Source organism: Moschus berezovskii, chromosome 3, assembly GCF_049115385.1.
Source record: "Moschus berezovskii isolate FMDL1 chromosome 3, NW_MosBer_1.0, whole genome shotgun sequence".
Classification (NCBI taxonomy): Eukaryota; Metazoa; Chordata; class Mammalia; order Artiodactyla; family Moschidae; genus Moschus; species Moschus berezovskii.
Window position 1 is genome coordinate 56,030,936 of NC_142462.1, and position 22,426 is coordinate 56,053,361.

General features: G+C 39.5%; 1 protein-coding gene across 6 annotated transcripts in view; it reads left to right on the forward strand.

Moving 5' to 3' along the window:
* PIK3CG (phosphatidylinositol-4,5-bisphosphate 3-kinase catalytic subunit gamma) overlaps positions 1-15,476 on the forward strand; it is a 39,970-nt gene extending 24,494 nt beyond the window's left edge. For 5 of the 6 annotated variants that reach the window (XM_055420767.2, XM_055420765.2, XM_055420763.2 and 2 more), the window contains one exon: positions 6,475-10,358. In XM_055420767.2, the coding sequence (XP_055276742.2) occupies positions 6,475-6,753 (279 nt within the window). In that variant the 3' untranslated portion in view covers positions 6,754-10,358. Of the gene's footprint in view, positions 1-6,474; positions 10,359-15,135 lie in introns of those variants that run through there. The other variant, XM_055420768.2, reaches the window with a different exon arrangement.
* Positions 15,477-22,426: the final 6,950 nt, after the last annotated feature.

A 22,426-nucleotide genomic window follows, 5' to 3' on the forward strand; every position in this document is an offset into this window, starting at 1 on the left:
GGAATGGGTGGAACCTAGGTATATGTGGGAGAGAATAGCAGAATTTGAGTCAAGAAGTGAACTTTTTGTCCAATTTGAAGCAGTGAATTGGCTGGATTGGGGTGTAGAGAGCCAAGCAAAGAAACCACTTGGAGCTCAACTGATTAATCACAAATTAATGTGATCAAGGCCTATTATAGCTCAACAGGGAGATGAGTTTATCTATTGAATTGCTCATACTATACTGAGTTCATAAAGGATCTGCATCCTCTCGAGGTTTGCACGCTGCCCCACTAACGACGTGGAGTTCAGACTCCTCCACCCAGGTCTGAAGCCTGAAGTTTCACCCTTTCTTCACGTTCTTCATGGAAAGATGCCCTCAGAGAAAGGTTTTCATCAGCCATGGGTAGGAGCTGGAATATGTTGGTGTGACTTTTCTGCCAGATACAGGCTTGCATGGGCTTGTAGAATTGCTGGAACTTTGCTGATAAGCTTTGGTGAATTTTATCACTTTTCTGGAAAAGATAGGAATACAAAACTGGAGAGATGGCCTTGGTTTGGATTTGTGCATTAATCCACCAGCATATGATGTCACTCCATTCCTAAGATCAGACCCCTGTTACTTCTAAACATTTATCAAGAGTAACCTTCAAACTGGCATCCTTCTCTGTGTTTAGTTTCTCTTAGAGAACTGTTTTGTCTACTATCAGAATATTATCAAGAACATTATTCATCATGTTACAAAGTGTACTCCTTATAAAGATCCTCTTGTAAAAGTTCTATCAGGTCTTGGTCTCCAGAAAAGCTGTGTTTCTTCTAAACAAATAGATTTTTTTTTTAATCTTCTGAGCATTGGATGAAGTAACAAATTCACCTTTCCTTTTGACTGAAGATTTATTTGAAGGCTGCCCTTAGCAAGTCTGTAGGATTTGTGATTTATAGTTTTAAATTAGTCTCTTTTCCAAACCCATTGTGGATCATTTCCTGTGTTATTCCCTTTGCTTTTACTACCCACTTCTAATTAATGTTATTGTGACTCTTATGTATCTAAATAATCCACCTTCAACCCTCTTTTGGAACAAAGCTAAAAGACAAACACACACACACACACACACCCCTACATACAGTCTATTTAGAATATTTAAAGTAGAACAGTTTAATTGTAACCTTTAGATTTCTAATGAGTGCCTAGCCAAGTACTTGAGAAGAAGGCAGTACAGCCCTTCCCCTGGTAGAGCTAGTCTGGGAATCATTTCTAAGTCCTTACAACACTCCTAAGTCAAATTCTGCAAATGCACAGCAAAGAGTTGGACATAGTCTTCTTTCAGATTTACCAGATTCCTACATTGTTAGGTCTGCTAATTAGTGACCTTCTCTATTTTGCCAAAATAACTTCTAAAGGCATTGCTGAGTCAAGTGATTGATTCTTATTGAAAGAAATGAAATCCTCTTCAAATGAAGTATCATTTCCCCCCTTATCTCCTTCCTCTAATAGAGGCCACATTACTAATTAGGAAAAATAGGTGGGTGAGAGCATTTCTTTGTCATTGATGAGCATTTGTGAGTGTTATTTTTCCCTCTCCTCTCAGCACTGAATTCTTTTCCTGGAGCTTCTTTTTATGGCCCTGAGGTTACTTCCTCATTCTTGTGGCTGTGTACAGTAGTATTTCACTTCCTCTTTGTTTCTAGTTGAGAATGGAGGCATTTGGTTTTAAGAAAAAACAGAACTATTCCACATGACATTGGACCATTTAAGCAGTCGTAGCTCACTGGTGGTTAAAAAATTAATAGATTATGCATAGAAAGAACTTTATTTTCAGCACAGTAAACTGATAAGTTGATGATGAATCAAGTCAAAGTATTGATTCTGAAATGGTTATGAATTCCTTTGTTCCTAAGACTTACAAGAAGGGTAGCTCTGTAAAGGAATCTTTCTTTTGGTTCTGGATGTTGTCAGTTAAGGTATTTGAGTCAACTCTGAAATAAAGAGCAGATGTAATATGTAGGTTCAATCTACTTATTCATGAATAGTGGTCCAGCCAATGACAGTAATAATGTTACACTGTCCCCCAGGCTCACATTTGTTAACAAGTGCCTTAAACCAAGTCCTCCAAATCAGGGTCTTCCCTTCCCCCTTCTCCTCCACTCAATAGTACAAAGCCTCAACCGACAGCTGAGCAGGATAGAATGAGGATGCCTGAGGTCAGTGCCCCACAGTCCTGGCACAAGGGAAAATTCTGTTGCTACAGCCAGCAATTTCTGTATTCTGTGCTTCCTCCTGAGTTCACCGAAGCCACATCCTCACAGCTGCTCAAACCAGAGGCCTGTGTTGAGACAGCATGGTCAGGATGCTGGGACAGACCCTTCATCTGAGTCTAAAATCAAACCCCTGGGGTTTGAGTGGAAGGAGCGAGTGTCCATCGGAGCCCCTGCTAGCTAGAGAACCTCCTATAGATGTAGCTGGGTGCCATAGGCTTCCATCATCCTGCCCACCTCGGGGGCCAGGACCAAGACACCCCATCCATAGACACTGGTGGGAGTGGGGCTCATCTCCCCAGCTCACCCCACCCCTAGGTCTCTGCTGTCAGAGGGATATCTTGGACAGGTCTAGCTGGCAAGGTGAACTCAGCATTGAGAAGTGTGTGCTCAGTTGGGCAATACCTCATCCTGTCAATAATAACAGACAACCGCTTACAACAGCACTTGCATCTCACCACAGTTGCATGGCATGGGATTATCATTGCTGTTATTCAGATTCTGAGATGAGGAAACAGGTCCAGCCTTGACATCCAGAATGAGAGCGACCTGACCCCCACTATCACTGCGATTACACCGCCCCATTCAGGCGACACAGACAAGACCATCTCTAAAGCCAAAAGGAAAAACTACTACTAACATTTTGGCCTGTAAACTTACATTCTTTTTTCCTATGTAAATATTTTGTGTCCACTTACCAAAATGGGATTATACTATATGTGTTGCTGTGTACCTGCTTTTTAACTCATTTTTACATGCTTATTATATACCCTTCTACAGAGTCATTCTAGTAGTTTCAGAGCATGAAGCCACAGAAACTTTCATAAACCCTTCCTATCAACCTCCAAGTGTAGGATATTTAGGTTGCTTTCAAGTTTCTACAATATTGAACAATGTTCTAATGAAAATCCTTATAGATAAATCACTGCAATATTAACCAAAAAAATTTAAGGTAAATTTCTACCCTGGAAATTGCTAACTAAAAAAAAGCTGACATTTTTTAAGTCAAGTTTTTATTGAAACATAATTGAGAGAACAGAATTCAGTCTTTTTAGGTGTATAATTCTATGAATTTTGACAAATGTATCAGTTATGTAACCATCACAATTAAGTTTTATAACATTTATAAGTATTTTAAAGCTTTTGATACATGTCAGCAAGTTGTCTCGGAGAAGGCAATGGCAAGCCACTCCAGTACTCTTGCCTAGAAAATCCCATGGATGGAGGAGCCTGGTAGGCTGCAGTGCGTGGGGTCGCTAAGGGTAGGACACAACTGAGCGACTTCACTTTCACTTTTCACTTTCACACGTTGGAGAAGGAAATGGCAACCCACTCCAGTGTTCTTGCCTGGAGAATCCCAGGGACGGGGAGCCTGGTGGGCTTCCGTCTATGGGGTCACACAGAGTCGGACACGACTGAAGTGACTTAGCAGCATCAGCAAGTTGTCTACTAGTGAAAGTATAACCATTCCCATCTACCATCAGCTTATGAAAGAGAACATTGGATATTATCCTTAAAATTAAAAAAAAAAAAAGACTTTTCAGTTTGGTAGGTGAATGTTTCCACCTCATCTTAAGTTACGTTTAGTTGATGGACTAACGAAGTTGCATGTTTTTTTCAAATGTTTATTATCTGGCTTTACATCTTGTAGTATGATATACCGTGGGTGGCACTAATGGTAAAGAACCCTCAAGCAGGAGACATAAGAGATGCGGGTTCAACCCTTGGGTTGGGAAGATCCCCTGGAGGAGGGCGTGGCAACCCACTCCAGTATTTCTGCCTGGAAAATCACATGAACAAAGGATCCTGGCGGCTTGCAGACCATGTTGTGAAGAGTCAGACGTGACTGAAGTAACTTGGCATGCATGCATGATCTACTGTAACCTTGGCCTACATTTCTAGCCAACTCTTTGTCTCTTTCTTACTGCTTTGTAAGAGCTATGGGGGGAGGCTAGGAATAAAAAAGTGATGTCATGTTGCAAATATGTTTTTTCTTGTTTTTTGCCTCTTTTAATAATGTTTATAGGTTTTTCCCTCAAAAATGTGAAGTGTCCATAATCTCTCCATCTTCCATTTGGATTCCACCTTGGAAATCATCTTCTTAAAGTCCTTCCTTTCTCATTTCTTGATTATTTATATAATATTTTCCCTTGTTACATTTTTTTCAAATTTTACTTTTTTTTAAAATATTTTTTTATTGGACTGCGCTGGGTCTTAGTTGTGGCATGCAGGATCTTCAGTCTTCTCTGTAGAATGTGGAAACTTGTAGCTGTGGCATTCAAACTCTAGCTGCAGCATGTGGGACCTACTTCCCTGATCAGGGATCGAACCCAGGCACCCCACATTGAGAGCATGGTGTTTTAGCCCCTGGACCACCAGATAAGTCTCCTCTTCTTATATTTAAATGTTTAATTCTTTTGGAATTTGTTTTGGTATATCATATGGAATCAACTTTATTTCTCCCCCACTCCAAATTATAGGTCAATTGTACCAGACTCATTGATCAAATAATAGATATTTCCCCCACTAATCTGAGAAGTAGCCTTTATTTTATGTTTACTATGTAATACATAATATTTAAAGTTAGATATCTCTGAACTTTCCCTACTGTCCCACAAAATTTATTATCTTTTTTGGAAAAGAATAGACACAGTTATAAATATCATAACCTTATAATGTGCTTTAATGGCAAAGCGCTGTTTTTTGTTACTATACTTTTTCAAAATGTTGTCTCAGGCCCTAATTATTCCAGATGAACTTAAAAGCTTATCTCAGTTTAAATATCCAATAAGAATTTTTATTCAATTTCATCATATTTATATATTAATCTGAGAACATTTATCTTTATTAATAAGCACTTTTATCAGTGAGGAATACGCCTTGACACGTCACATGTTCAAGTTTTTTTACACACTTCAGTGAATTTTCACAGTTTTAAAAAATGAGTTCTGCATGTTTTTTTATAGGTGTTTACCTCAGAAATCACGGGGTGGGCAATTGTTACCATTATTCATAGCATGTCTTTTCTCTTTACTTTCTAATTGGTAGCTCCTACTTACAGCATTCTATTTATTAATTTCATAAAAAGCTAGTTTAATAAAAACTAGTTTCAATAGTATTTTAGTTCTTCCCTCCTTCAATGTTCCAAGAAGACAATTGTTATCTCTTTACTAATGATTTTACCTTCACTTTTCTAATTTTATGCATTTATTTTCCCCAACTCATTATTCAAAGTGATCTTGACTGGTAATTTCATATAATTCTTCACATTATTACATGTTCATTATATATTAAGTTACATGTTACTTTTATAAAACTCAAAAGTGTATTTTATTCAGTACCTTATGATGAACTACCTTGCAATTTTGTGATAAACCCTAGTTGGCTATAGAGTGTTATTCCCTAACACTTTACCCAGTATTTTTTTTTAATATTTAAACCCATGGTCATTCCTTTCAGTTTTCTCTAACACACCATCTTTGTCAAATTATGATATAAAGGTTGGACTATCCTGATGTTGTGAAATTGGGAACCTTGTAGCTTTTCTTCACATTGGAACAATTTGACATGAGCATGCCTGCTGCTTCAGAAGTGAGTTTAAATCACCTGTGTCACCTACTCTAAGGCTTTTAGAGGAGGCAGCTGCCATGTCATTGTTGTAAACTCTCTCTCTCAGTATTCAGAGTTTATATTAAATTTCCAAATGTCATTCAACAAGTTTGAGAGTCGGACAATGAAAAGCTAATTCATGTTTTCTTGAAATAGGACACACTGGGAAATAAAGAAGAAAACTAGCTAAATCTCAAAAACCACGTTTCCATCTCTTCTTTGGATTCTGTTAGCTCTTGGCAAACATTATTTATGCTTACATAAACTTAATTGATTTCAGTATGGTGTTCAAAAACTGACTCATTCCTACTACAGAAATGTCCACCCTCAATTCCCTAGGAAAGAAATCGAAGTAAAAAGATAGAATAAGAAATAAGATGAAACTTTCTGTGTCGGTTTTCTTTGAGCATACCCTAGGGGTTTGTAACTACAGTGCTTCAGAGACTGTAAAAGCGGTCTATGTTCTTGTCAAGTGTTCTTCATCTGAGGCAGGGGACTGCCTTGCTTGTGATGATTTTCTCACAGGGACAGGATCAGTTCAATGCCATGTAAATTCCAAAACAGTCTGCTGGTCCTTACCCTACTTTGTTACTGTAACAAGTTAATAGCTTTTTCTTTTCCTTTATCCAGGATGTGTGCGTCAAGGCTTACCTAGCACTTCGTCATCACACAAATCTACTGATCATTCTGTTCTCCATGATGTTGATGACAGGAATGCCCCAGTTAACCAGCAAAGAAGATATCGAATACATTCGGGATGCCCTAACAGTAGGGAAGAACGAGGAGGATGCTAAAAAGTATTTTCTGGATCAGATTGAAGTTTGCAGGGACAAAGGATGGACTGTGCAGTTTAACTGGTTCCTACATCTTGTTCTTGGCATCAAACAAGGAGAGAAACATTCAGCCTAATACTTTGGGTTAGAATTAAAAAGCTTTAAGTAAGCATAACAGTCATTGGACTTGATTTAAAATGCCCTAGAACATTATGAAAGCCACCGTTTGAGAAGCGTAGTTCTTTTTCTAGCTGAACTCTTCACTGGATAAATATCGGCCTGATTGTTTGTTTAAGTGCTGTTCAGTTTTAGGTTTATTTGCAGGTTTGTTTGTTTCTCATTTGTCTCAGTGATGTTGGAGAACATTCTAAGTTTAAACAGCTTAATTACCCCCTCACTGTGACTGATGTTTTGACTATCATATTATATCGGGTGCTTCCCGAAATTCTTCAGAATCATTGGTAACATCTCTTCACCTGGGTTTCCTCTCAATTTTGGTTATCCTTGACTTTTTCAAATTCTTTATGGGAAAAAAAAAATGCTCATTGTAACCTTTGTCTCATTTCTCTAATGCTTCTAAACATCCCCTCTGTGACTGCAGATATTACTAACGTGCTAAAAGCGAAGAAAGCAAGCTCCTCTTTTCAGGGTCTTTTGTCATCACATTCTAGTACCACTGAGACTCACAAACACCAAATGGAAAATTGGAATCTTTATGCCCTGGCCCTCATATGCCGCTCTGGTTCCACGATTATGAATTGCAAAATTTTGTCTCAACTCTGCCCGCAGAGTAAACTCTAAAGTACAATTGTGATAGCCTGCTTCCCCACAGAAGCAGGAAATAACCAAAGGGACTCATCTGCGGCCTTTATATTCCTCCCCCTGAGCCCACCTTCCTCCCTGTCTCTCTTCTTCCTCACTTTCAACTTTCTCAAAGTTCTTTATGCAGAGTTGTGAAATTTTCAAGAACACCTTTACCCTAGAACTCAACAATCAGCTGAAAAACAATTTCTCCTCTAGAGATACTAGAATTGTAGGTACTTGTAGAGATGTTTGTTGGGGTTTTTGAAAGGTACATTATTAAAGGAGATAGTCTAGAAAATATGCATGAATTTGCAAATGCCTTAATTTTAAATTTTGGCCTGAGAAGTTTTTTCTTTCTTTTTTAATGGAAGAAGATATTTAATATCTAAAAAGATCTTCAGGTTAGGAAGAACACTACTTGCCCTATGCATCTCACAACTTAAAGGACCTTTACACTCTGACACAGTCTTCAGATTTCCTAAAAATAATTAAAATGTCTTATTTAAAAACTGTTTTCATCTCTTAAACATTTTACTATTTATTGGAAGTGTTAACAGAGAAAGATGATTATTTATAAAATATTTTAGAATTTTCTGTAGTTAATACTTGACATAGAAATAACTGTTAATGGTGTCTGTGTTTAAATATGCATGCATGATAAGTCACTTCAGTCATGTCCAACTCTTTGTGACCCCATGGACTGTAGCCCACCAGGCTCCTCTGTCCATAGGGTTCTCCAGGTGAAAATACTGGAGTGAGTTGCCATGCCCTCCTCCAGGGGGTCTTCCTGACCTAGGGATCAAACCTGCATCTTACATCTCCTGCATTAGCTGGTGGGTTCTTTACCACTAGTACCACCTGGGAAGCCCTATGGTTAAGTATCAGTTCAGTTTAGTTCAGTTCAGTCGCTCAGTCATGTCCGACTCTCTGCGACCCCATGAATCACAGCACGCCAGGCCTCCCTGTCCATCACCAACTCCCGGAGTTCACTCAAACTCATGTCCATCGAGTTGGTGATGCCATCCAGCCATCTCACTCTCTGTTGTCCCCTTCTCCTCCCGCCCCCAATTTTTCCCAGCATCAGAGTCTTTTCCAGTGAGTCAACTCTTCGCATGAGGTGGCCAAAGCATTGGAGTTTCATTGGAGGGACTGATGGTTAACTATACTGGGATATAAATAAATATTTAATTTTTAAATGTTCTAAATAGATATATGTTGGACTTTGGTGTAGACCAAAATTTTCTTTATGAGTACACAAAAGTCCAGTAGGTCTTAACTCTAGCTGCAAATCAGAATCACCAGGGATACTTTAAAAATACCCTGCCTGAGTGCCCATCTTGGGTTGTAATTAGTTTGGGAAGAGGCCCAGACATCACTGTTTTTCTAAATACCTCCAGGAGATTCTAACAAGCAACCAGTGTTCAAAAGCCCTGCATGACCTTTAAAGGTGCAGATAACACAGCTTCCTTGCCACCGAGCCTTTCCTTGATTCCTAAGGTATCTAGAAAATGTTCCTCTTCCTTGACAACTCATCCTTTTAAAATCACACTTATCACCCTGTACATAAGACCATACCTGTAATCAAATGTTTATTCCTCTGTGTTAATGGAGGATAGACATTTTATAGTATTCTCAAACCATCTATTCCCCACCATTCTTTCTTAATAACAGGAAGATTGATGCTTTCTCATTCAGAAGAGGATGTGTTATAAAGCATAGTCAAGCCCAGACCTTGCAAGGATTCCACTTATTTGCTTTGCTGAAGCAATCATCTAGATAAAAGAATTACAGAGGAATGTATTTATATTTATCCCATTGGTGCAGGTGTGGACAAATTTGCTCAAGTGAACAAATTCTTTAGTTATGCTGATTCTGTACCTATGCATATCACACTGAGCTTAATTTTTCCAGATTCCAATGAAGGTACAAGTTTAACTCTATAGACTTGCAAATAAACAAAAATCACCTTTGTGTGCTGCCTTCGTTGTCCCTAATGAATCACAGGACGCATAACTTTTATACCTTTGAAAATATGCTAGAACCTGAGTCATCTTTCTATGGAGCTGGCACCAGGCATATCTAAATAATGGCTTTGGTGCTCAGCTTACATTTAGAACACATCTGTATGAGTACCGATAACAATGTACCTGATAAAAATGTTGCTTCTGCTCTAATTGAAATACTTCATCTCTATGGCTGTACATGAGGTCTTTAAACACTGATCCATGGCTTTGGAACTGGGACTATGGCCACTAAAGTAAAGTAAAATATAGAGAATATTCTAGACCTTGTCCTGGCATTTGCCTGGCTTTGGTGATACTGGTGAGAGAAGGGAGACATTGTAATAAAATATATCAACTCCTAGAGCAAACTCTTGATTTAAAAAGTATTAACTTTGTTAAATAAATCCTTTACAAGAGATGAATTAGTTAAAAAAGAAAAGTTTAGATGTTGGAATTCTGCAGCATAATTTGGAGGCTGTTAGTTCTGTATAAATGGAAATTATTTTTTGAAATGAGTCTGAAAAGTAATTTAGAAAGTCAGTTTCTGGAGCAAATTCTGGCCTTTATTTGCTAAGTGAGGCTCCTTTGCCCTGTGAAATGAATTTTCAATTATACTTTGCTATATAAAGAAAAAAGAAATTTGGAATTTTAAAGGTTCTGGTGTATTATTTTCTGTTTAATCCAACCAAATAACTCTGGTCACAAAATCAAATGGTTTTATCCTAGATGCTTGTCTGCATTTTCTCAAAAATTCATTTTCAGGGATGCTAGGGATTCATTTCAAAGATGCTAGGGAACTAAAGCAAATACTTTGGCTTAAGTGAATCCAGAGAGCTCGTCCACTCCCTTTCCAGACAGCCCCATCCTCTCCACTTGAGTTTGTATTTCCATTGTAAATTTTTATATGTAAATTTAAATAAAAGAAGGAATCTTATATCTTGTGTTCTCTGTACACATTTTTTTAATGTCTGAAAGTTAAGATAGTCTAAAACTCAAATTCTTTCTTTCAGGAAATCTTTACTGAGTGCCCACTATCTGTGTTAAGTATTGGATATGAGCAAAGCTGACTAAGTCCCAGTCCTTAAAACATTTACAATTTGTTGGTGATAGCAGACACTTCATGATGTGGGTTTTTGTGGGTTGTGTGTCCCCCCAAAACATATGCTGAAGTCCTAACCCCTGATATCTGTGAATGAGTTCTTATTTGGAAATAGGGTCTATACATGTAATCAAGTTAAGATGAGGAGGGCCCTACATTTACCTGGACAAAACTATAATTCAAAAAGACACATATAATTCTATGTTCATTGCAGTACTATTCACAATATCCAAGACATGGAAGCAACCTAAACATCCATAGACAGATTAGAGGATAAAAAAAAGATATAGTATATATATGTGATGGAATACTACTTAGTCATAAAAAGAGTGAAATAATGCCATCTGCAGCAATATGGAAGGAACTAGAGATTATCATCTAAGTAAAGTCCGAAAGAGAAAGATATCATATGATATCACTTATATATGGAATCTAAAATATGGCTTAAATGAACCTATCTACAAAACAGACTAACAGACATAGAGAACAGACTTACCATTGCCAAGGAGGAGCAGGGAGGGAGAAGGATGGACTGGAAGTTTGGGGTTAGTTGATGTAAACTATTGCATTTACAATGTGTAAACCAAGTCAGGCTTCAACAGTACATGAACCATGAACTTCCAGATATTCAAGCTGGATTTAGAAAAGGCAGTGGAACCAGAGATCAAATTATCAACATCCGTTGGATCACCCAAAAAGCAAGAGAGTTCCAGAAACACATTTATTTCTGCTTTATTGACTATGTCAAAGCCTTTGGCTGAGTGGATCACAACAAACTGTGGAAAATTCTGAAAGAGATGGGAATACCAGACCACCTGACCTGCCTCTTGAGAAATCTGTATGCAGGTCAGGAAGCAACAGTTAGAACTGGACATGGAACAAAAGACTGGTTCCAAGTAGGAAAAGGAGTACATCAAGGCTGTATATTGTCGCCCTGCTTATTTAACTTACACGCAGAGTACATCATGGGAAATGCTGGGCTGGATGAAGGACAAGCTGGAATCAAGATTGCTGGGAGAATATCAATAACCTCAGATAAGGAGATGACACCACTCTTATGGCAGAAAGCAAAGAAGAACTAAAGAGCCTCTTGATGAAAGTGAAAGAGGAGAGTGAAAAGTTGGCTTAAAGCTCAACAGTCAGAAAACTAAGATCATGGCATCTGATCCCATTACTTCGTGGCAAATAGATGGGGAAACAGTAGAAACAGTGGCTGGCTTTATTTTGAGGGGCTCCAAAATCACTGCAGATGGTGACTGCAGCCATGAAATTAAAAGACACTTAGTCCTTGGAAGAAAGGCTACGGCTAACCTAGACAGCATAATAAAAAGCAGGGACGTTACTTTGTCAACAAAGGTCCGTCTAGTCAAGGCTATGGTTTTTCCAGTAGTCATGAATGGATGTGGAAGTTGGACTATAAAGAAAGCTGAGCACTGAAGAATTGATGCTTTTGAACTGTGGTGCTGGAGAAGACTCTTGAGAGTCCCTTGGACTGCAAGAAGATCCAACCAGTCCATCCTAAAGGAAATCAGTCTTGAATATTCATTGGAAGGACTGATGCTGAAGCTGAAACTCCAATACTTTGGCCACCTGATGCGAAGAACTGACTCATTTGAAGTGACCCTGACGCTGAGAAAGATTGAAGGCAGGAGGAGAAGGGGATGACAGAGGATGAGATAGTTGACTGGCATCACCAACGCAATGGACATTAGTTTGAGTGAACTCTGGAGTTGGTGATGGACAGGGAGGACTGGCGTGCTGCAGTCTATGGGGGTGCAAAGAATTGGATACGACTGAGTGACTGAACTGAACTGAAACAATGTCCTAATGTATAGCCCAGGTAACTATATTCAATATCCTGATATAAATCATAATGGAAAGGAATATACAAAAGAATATAAAATTTTTTAAATAAAAAGATGAAGTGGGCCCTAATCCATCATCTACTTAACAGAAGAGGAGGAAGAATGCCTTTTGAAGGAACTAGAGATTATAATGATGTATCTGCAAGCCAAGGAACTCCTGGGGCTATCAGAAACTAGAACAGGAAAGGAAGGATTTTCCCCTGGAAACTTTCAAAGGAGTATGGCCCTGCTAACACTTTGGTTTCAGCTTTATAGGCTCCAGAACTGAGAGAGAATACATTTTTATTGCTTTATGCCACCCAGGTTGTGATATTTTGTTATGGCATCCCTAGGAAACTAATACAGTATCAATAATGAAAAATTTGTGGGGTTTGGGGGACTAGGAGGATCACAGAATATAGGTAACTATATCTATTTATATTTTCTCCAAAGAGATTGACTGTGAGCAAAATATATGACAATGCGCTTATATTATTAATGCATTTTAAAAGCTCTAACAATTCACTAAGTGAAAGACCTCATTAGAAAATATTTAATTCATACACCAAAAAATGCATTATGGCTATTAAGCACATCACAGCAGAGTTCAAATTACTACTGATTAAACAAATGCAAATTAAAACCTAAGTTCCTTTTCACCATCCAATAAACAAATATTGGTAATGCCCAGAATTAGTGGTAATTTGAGAGAAAGAGCACTCTATTACAATGTTGAAAACAGAGCAAGTTGGTAAATTCACATATGGTATTTTGTCAAAATTAAGAACATGAAGAAGGAATATATTCTCTAGCCCAGTAAGTCCACATCCAAGAATTTATCTTTCAGAAATTCTTGGACAAGTACATAATGACTTTGGATAAAAACAGTTAACCAGCATTCTTTGTGATAACCAAAAATTGGAAACAACTGAAAATTCCCTCTCAGTAACAGACTGGTAAAATCACATCTTACAATGGACTGTTATGAACCCTTGAAAAAGTAGATCAGAGTCTATTGATAACCAGGTAGATCTATGACCTGCTGAGGAATGAAACAACGTGGTAATAAGACAGTGTTTCTTTAGTTATATTCAAGCTAAAATGTAGGTTTGTATATGCCTCAAAGACTGGGGGATATACTCATACCAAACCATTAGTAGTGACTTTATTTTTTACCTTGCAGTCATTTTTTTCTCTTGGATCTTGGGGAATTTGAGTTTCTGTTAGCTGGGTTTCTTAACGAGGGAAAAAAATTAAGTCATTCATTTTGTGAGGGAAAATGCAATCTGCATAATAATCTTATCCTATAGTTTACCATAGAGCCTCATTAAAAGCTAAGAAAATTTTGTTTTTCAGAGGGAAAATAATCATGTGAAGTCAATACTTATCAAGCACTAGTATCAAAGTTGTTGTTGAAACTTCTTGGCATGAAGAAGACAATGTCAAAGCCTTCTGCCTTACCTGACCCTGCCTGACTGTTATCTGCTCTATGCTAAGACATCCATCTCCTAAAATGTCAATGCTTTGGGAGGGAGGCCTCCAGGGATGCTCTCTTCAATCATTAAGTGAAGTCTTCCCCGACTGAGCTCTCAGCTCTGTAAACCTGTACAGCCAGTGCAGCCATGCTGAACTCTCTAGCTCACGGTTAAGGCTCCCCTCAGAGGTGCAAACTGCCTCATTTTCACTTCTCATGAATGTCAGATTTTTTTCTACACATTTGCTTATTAGTGTGGCTTAAATCTCACTGCCTACTGCTTTGGTAAGAATTTTCCTTTCTGGGAGCTGAGCTTTGAGTCTGGGTTCATCATGCACATGTTTTTCTGACTTGGAGGATGTAATGGAGATGTAAATAGACCTACTAAGGAACATAAAATCCCTTTGCAGCATCTCAGCAGCACTTCTCTCTGTCCTCACAGCAAACGGCCAGTCATCGAAGTTTTATACTCAGAGAATCATATTTAGAATTCTTTTGATGACACTCAGAGAGTTAAAATGGGTGCCTAGTGTCTGCAAATGCACCCACCACTACCCCTATCATTTCCAGCCACAAGCAAGGTTTGTGGCTAAACAGCATCTCCCACTGTCAGTCATATGACTCCAGCTATTAGGGACCAGTCTGGCCTCCGACCCAGCAGCTTGTGTTTGCGTCATCACCAAGCACCTGTGCTACACAACAACTGGCCTGTGACTACAGAGGCCTTCCATCGGAGAAATCTCATGCCCACAAACCACTGCCAAACCCCTGACCTTTCTCCAACTCACGGTTCTGGAAACCAGAGAAGGCCATTATTCATTTTGGAAGCACCTCCTTGCTGAGATAATCACTGTTCATGGTGACAGAGCACATTTTGCAGGGTTCACTGGTGGATGGTTTTGACTGCTTTAATCTATGCAGATTGAGAGGAGTCTGAGATCTGAGAGATCCTGGTAGAAGTGCTGGACCGTAAACCAGCATTTTGGCGATAATCTATGTAAGAGTCTGCAGCAGCAGTTTGGATTAGGTGGGGCAGTAAAGGGAGCAGTTAAGTGACTTTGGTATTAGATCATTCCACATTCAAGCGATGATTGTCTCTTGAAAGAACTATCTAATCTCTAAATTTCAACCCTCCCCTCTGGAAACTGAGAGGACAGTAGTTCCTCGTTTGCAGACTTGACTGTGCAGATTAAATGAAATAATGAAAATGAAGCATTAAGTAGAATGTCTGGCTCTATATTATTGCTATTGTTCAATAAACAGAAGCTGTCATTTCTTTTTCTTTTCAATGAAGGCTGAAGAATCTTGAGAAATGAAAATGAAAAGTTCAATGGCATCGTCCTTGGAGTGTGACCCTCCTCAGAGTATTTTCAATGATGGAAATCTTAACAACGTTCTAAGTGTGGTGTCTTCCAGAAAGGATTTCAAAGGAGAAATAATAGAAATAGAAAATATTTCTATTTTATGCCAACATCAGATACCAAAGAAATCTAAATAGCATCTTTCTCTGATAAGTTATTCCAATCAATATAAATTAGTCCCTGGGTTTTTCTGGGCCTAGGGCAAGTCAGATAAACTAGAATTAATTGACAAGGTTACTAATTTCTATTTACTTTTTTCCATCAGCTTTATTAAAAATCAATTTACATAAAATAAAATTCACCAATTTAAATGTGCAAATTGATTAGTTTTGACAAATGTATGTATCCATGTATCAACCACCACAATCAAAATATCAAACAGTTTCATCATTCAAAAATTTCCTCTCATGCCTCTTTGTAGTCAATACCCTCCCACAGAAATGCTTCCTATTACTATAGTTTTGTCTTTTTTAGAAATTCATATAAATGGAAACATAATATGTGGTCTTTTGTGCCTGGCTTCTTTCAGATGGCATAATACTTTTGAGATTCACCTATACTGACTAGTAAAATATAATTTAGGAAGGCTCACTTTCTGGGCAGATTTGCTGTAGTTCACTTGAGCCAAAAAATCTCTCCCTGCAAACCAGCTTTTCTCCTGATAGTTGAGCAGGTCACTAAGCAGAGCTACTTCTCAGCTCTCCTCTGGTATGTTCAGTTCAGTTCAGTCACTCAGTCGTGTCTGACTCTTTGCAACCCCATGAATCGCAGCACACCAGGCCTTCCTGTCCATCACCAACTCCCAGAGTTTATCCAAACTCATGTCCATCGAGTCGGTGATGCCATCCAGCCATCTCATTCTCTGTCGTCCCCTTCTCCTCCTGCCCCCAATCCCTCCCAGCATCAGGGTCTTTTCCAGTGAGTCAACTCTTCGCATGAGGTGGCCAAAGTATTGGAGTTTCAGCTTCAGCATCAGTCCTTCCAATGAACACCCAGGATTGATCTCCTTTAGGATGGACTGGTTGGATCTCCTTGCAGTCAAAGGGACTCTCAAGAGTCTTCTCCAGCACCACAGTTCAAAAGCATCAATTCTTCGGCAATCAGCTTTCTTCACAGTCCAACTCTCACATCCATACATGACCACGGGAAAAACCATAGCCTCGACTAGACGGACCTTGGTTGGCAAAGTAATGTCTCTGCTTTTTAATATGCTATCTAGGTTGGTCATAACTTTCCTTCCAAGGAGTAAGCATCTTTTAATTTCATGGCTGCAATCAGCATCTGCAGTGATTTTGGAGTCCAAAAAAATAAAGTCTGGCACTGTTTCCACTATTTCCCCGTCTATTTCCCATGAAGTGATGGAACCAGATGCCATGATCTTAGTTTTCTGAATGTTGAGCTTTAAACCAACTTTTTCACTCTCCTCTTAACCTCCAGCATATTTCAGATCCAATTAAATTGCACTTAAGGTTATGATTGACTCAGCTTTGGTTAGGTGTCCACCACAAGGCCAAGCAGTTATGACCAGGAAGGCACAATCACGTGGTGAAAACATGGCTACAAGGATTTACCACTACTACATGAAATTAAAAGACGCGTGCTCCTTGGAAGGAAAGTTATGACCAACCTTGATAGTATATTAAAAAGCAGAGACATTACTTTGCCAACCAAGGTCCGTCTAGTCAAGGCAATGGTTTTTCCCGTGGTCATGTATGGATGTGAGAGTTGGACTGTGAAGAAAGCTGATTGCCGAAGAATCGATGTTTTTGAACTGTGGTGTTGGAGAAGACTCTTGAGAGTCCCTTATACTGCAAGGAGATCCAGCCAGTCCATTCTAAAGGAGATCAATCCTGGGTGTTCATTGGAGGGACTGATGCTAAAGCTGAAACTGCAATATTTTGGCCACCTCATGCGACGAGTTGACCCACTGGAAAAGACTCTGATGCTGGGAAAGGTTGGGGGTGGGAGGAGAAGGGGACGACGGAGAATGAAATGGCTGGATGGCATCACCGACTCTGTGGACATGAGTTTGAGTGTACTCCGGGAGTTGGTGATGGACAGGGAGGCCTGGCGTGCTGTGATTCATGGGGTCGTGGAGAGTCGGACACGACTGAGCGACTGAACTGAACTGAACTGACACTGGAAACAAGGGCAGGGTAACAGGCTATGTTTCTGAAAGAGTTTGACCTTGAATGAAGATATGTAAGTATAGAAACATTTTGGTCAAGTTTTCTGATTTTCTTGCTTGAATATTTCTTTGAATATTAAAAAATATACGTAAAGAGATGCTATTATATTCAAATATTGTACATAGCCTAATATAGAATCTAACTGGTAGGACACAACTGCTGAATGCAAACATCACTGTGTATCATTCATTAGTAACTATCACAATAACATGGAACAGAGGCAATTCAACCAAGCGAAGTTAGTCTTCTTTACATTTTACCCTACAAATGAACCCAGGTCATTTACTTCTCACCAGCTAAGTATGCACTGACATTTAGTACAGGAAACATAAAAAATGATTTCTGGCTATGTGGGTGTGTTTCACGCACTTTTCTTCAGCAGTTTCTGACTTCAAATAAGAACTCCAGACACTAGAAGGCACGTTTAGTTCTTAATATATTAAAGAAAAAGAATAGAAGTCATATCATTAACCTGAAAACCTTTTCTCAAGAAACTTGCACCTGCACATTCTCAAGAAACAGGCGTCACAGCCTGAGAATTCTATCTGTCCCCCACCCCACTGAGGTCATATATTAAAGGGTCAAGTCCAGGCTTCTCAGCTGTAGTTCCAGGAACAGTGATTGGTCTTGCTTATTTTGCTTAAGGTTATTGTAGTATCAAGGGGCTTCCCAGGTGGCCCAGACAGGAAAGAATCTTCCCGAAATGCAGGAGACCCAGTTTTGACCCCTGGGTCAGGAAGATCCCCGGCAGAAGGAAATGGCTACCCACTCCAGTATTCTTGCCTGGAGAATCGCATGGACAGAGGAGCCTGAAGGGCTACAGTCCATGAGGGTCACAAAGAGTTGGACATGACTGAATGACTAACACTCACTCACTGTAGTATTAAGTCTTTCTTTACCAGTTGGTTCTATAAGAAAAGTTTTCCCAGGTAGCTTTTGGAATCTTCTGAAGCATTTGCAAGTTCTGACTTACTGAAGGGAAGTAGAAGTTCTGTAGTATGTATCAGAATGGGTGGTGGGGATTCCTCCTCTTCCTCAAGCTACCTCATGGATTATTATTAGCTATTTGAATCTGAATTCTCAATCCTCTCATGTTCAAGTTAGAATAAAAATGACTTGAAAAGAGCTATGCATATTTGGTATCAGTTCTATAACTTTTTTCAATAGCTATGACCTTATAGAGTTCTTGGGTAAACTTACAAAAACAAACCCAACCTATCAGATTTTACATAATTTTAGGAAATCACTGCAGATGCTGATTGCAGCCATGAAATTAAAAGACGCTTGCTCCTTGGAAGGAAAGTTATGACCAACCTTGATAGTATATTAAAAAGCAGAGACATTACTTTGCCAACCAAGGTCCGTCTAGTCAAGGCAATGGTTTTTCCCGTGGTCATGTATGGATGTGAGAGTTGGACTGTGAAGAAGGCTGATCGCCAAAGAATCGATGCTTTTGAACTGTGGTGTTGGAGAAGACTCTTGAGAGTCCCTTATACTGCAAGGAGATCCAACCAGTCCATTCTAGAGGAGATCAATCCTGGATGTTCATTGGAGGGACTGATGCTAAAGCTGAAACCGCAATACTTTGGCCACCTCATGCGACGAGTTGACTCACTGGAAAAGACTCTGATGCTGGGAAAGGTTGGGGGCGGGAGGAGAAGGGGACGACAGAGAATGAGATGGCTGGATGGCATCACCGACTCTGTGGACATGAGTTTGAGTGTACTCTGGGAGTTGGTGATGGATAGGGAGGCCTGGCGTGCTGTGATTCATGGGGTCGCGGAGAGTCAGACACGACTGAGCAACCGAACTGAACTGAACTGAACTGAGGAAATTATTGAGACCTTGATTCCCAAAGTGCCACAGGATCAAGGTTGAGAATGAGTCTCACTTGGCGCAAAAGAATATATTACAAATCATGAGGTTTATATAAGTAACTTCTTCTCCTGCTGCAACACTTCACAATTCTCTTCCTGTTTCCTCCCCTTCCCATGTTCATAATAATCAGGGTTTTTATCTAGGAGAAGTTAGCCTGCCTCTCCAAACTTTGCCTCTAATTCATGGATGTTTATCTTGAGAGGTCCATGTTATTTCTTCCTTGAGAACTCTTGACATTTTAAGGCATCAGCTCAATATCTTGGTTTTAAGGTCCTCTCCCATGTTTAAAGCAAGAGAAAAAAAAAATGAAAATCAAGCAAATCACATAGGAAAAGAGAGTATCATTCTAAGATATGGAAGAGACTGCTTGATTCTAGCTAATAGATCAGGAGCAAAAGTTTAACACTGATTAGTTTTGGATGGATAAAAGAAAGAAATATTAGGACAGCACTTACAACAGATCCCTTACTAAGCAAGGCCTCCAAGACAATAGCCCTGTTTCCACTGGAAGTCATCCTTACCACTTAGGATGCCAAGAAGCCAAGGCTGAAAGCATCCAACTTACTTTCAAGATAATGTCCTTGTTCTTTCAATGTGATTATCAAACATATATGTATCAGGAACCATGGGCAATCTTTGAAATTCAGAATTGACAACAGGCAATTGCTTCAGAGACAGAGTAATTAAGTCTCCTGTCTATATATTTTCCTGGCTCAAATTTTTAGGGGAAAAAAATCACACTGCCTAATTAATCCTGATAAAACAGTATTCAGAAAAAACGTTCATGTATCAACTTGGCGTTTTAAATTTTCTAAAACCCAAGAGTTCAAGTTCTTCAAATGTTTATTACTGGTGAATGACTGTTATCTTTCCTGTCCCTGTTCTTCTTAGAAGGAAAATGGAGCAAGCAACCCAAATTAACATAGGATTTGTATAAGCAAAAACTACCACTACTCTCCTACAAAATTCAGTAAAGGCTCATCATTTTTCTAGTGGCTCTGCCCTTTAAATTCAATCCTCTATTTCTGCAAATCACAAGTGAAATATGCTGTTGATTCAAAACTAAAAGCTGTGCTCCCTTTTCCTCAAATTTCCTGGAACTCTCTTAAAATTTTATGTTTATCTTAGTAAAATATGTAGGGCATGTTTTGAATTCTTGGAATATTTTGTCTTCACCAAGTATGTCAATTGACTTAAGTCAATAGTTTGAAGTTACGCAGTGGAATAGAGAAACTGCAGAACAGAATCAAAGACTTCAGAATAATTGGACTAAATAATCAAAGGACTGATATTGTGACAACTAGAATTACTAGGATCTAAATGTATTTCAATTTTCAAAAAACTCATTTCAAACTTTCATGAGACAAGTGCAAAATACACCATGAAAACCTGCAGATCTAATATCCAGGAGTTCAACTACAGATGGGCAACTGTCAAGGTCCATCCATGGTATGCATTAACTGACTATTTTGTAGGAAACCAAGTTTGAACCCAAGCTTTGAGGCTCATGTAGAGTTGAGGCATTTAGCTCATCTAAATCAGCATTTGGTGAACTGTTAGGACCCATCGCATCCATATCTCTAATCCTTTTGGGTTTCCATGAAAAGCATACACAAATAAAGTAGCATCACATGCTTTGCATGTTTGGTAATGGTCTGCGTTATGCTTTTACAGTTGGAAAGTCCACTTATTCACTTGTGCATCAAAAATTATTATGAGTTAGTCATTGGGAATTCTGTAGTGAACAAATACAGGGAAAGTCCCTGTTCTCACAGACTTAAATCATATGGTAAAGATAGAAAGCAAACAAATGAGATAATTATAGATTGTAATCTGTGATTAAAAAAATAAGCTAGGTGATGTGTTACTAAGTAAATGCAGGAGGACAACCTTGTATAAATGGGTCAGGAAGGGCCTTCTCAGAAATTAACATCTGAGCCAAGACTTGAAGGAAGAGAATTAGGGTGCCAGCCCCTAATTAATCATTAGCTTTTGCTGGAGAAAACTAAGTACCTATAGAAACAGATGATGCCATTTACCTATTCCAGGGGTTCAGTTCAGTTCAGTTCAGTCGCTCAGTTGTGTCCGACTCTCCGTGACCCCATGAATCACAGCACGCCAGGCCTCCCTGTCCATCACCATCTCCCGGAGTTCACTCAAACTCATGTCTACAGAGTCGGTGATGCCATCCAGCCATCTCATTCTCCGTTGTCCCCTTCTCCTCCCGCCTCCAACCTTTCCTAGCATCAGAGTCTTTTCCACTGAGTCAACTCTTCGCATGAGGTGGTCAAAGTATTGCAGTTTCAGCTTTAGAATCAGTGCTTCCAATGAACACCCAGGATTGATCTCCTTTAGAATGGACTGGTTGGATCTCCCTGCAGTCCAAGGGACTCTCAAGAGTCTTCTCCAACACCACCGTTCAAAAGCATCAATTCTTCAGCGATCAGCTTTCTTCACAGTCCAACTCTCACATCCATACATGACCATGGGAAAAACCATAGCCTTGACTAGATGGACCTTACTTGAGTATCAAAAGCCATCTTGTGGAGAGAACAAGATGACAAAGGAGTAGGTGGATGAGGAGTACATCTCTCTCCATGGATACATCAGGAATACACCTTCAGACATAGAAGTACATGCAGAACACCAGCTGAGAGTGGACAGGAATATCTGACTAGCGGAAAAGAATGTATAGACCCATGCAAAACTCGGTAGGGTGAAGGAACTAGGAGGTAAAACAGGAGTGTCAGTAGGACTGGACCTGCCCTCGGCGGATGGGGGAACTGAAGCAGGGGTCTGATCCCTACATCAGGGCAATTGTCTAAGTCAGAGGAGAAACATTTAAGGTTGAGAGGGAAACAGCTGATCTGTGACAGCCTAAAATGGAATAAGAATCAGACAGTCCTTGCCTCAGCCATACATACCCCAGACAGGGATGCAGAACCCCTGGAAGACGCAGCAGCTGGGAACTGGAGCAATCCCAGGGCGAGGGCTGCTGTTGACTGCAGAGAGACAGATCCAGGGGATGTGAGGGAGGAGACTGTGGTGGGAAATGCCTGTGGAGGAAAGCCAGGCAGCCATGGAAGCAAGGAGATACTGCTGAGTCATGCGTAGGGGGTGGAGCCATCACCATAGCCTCTCTCCCCCAACATGCCAG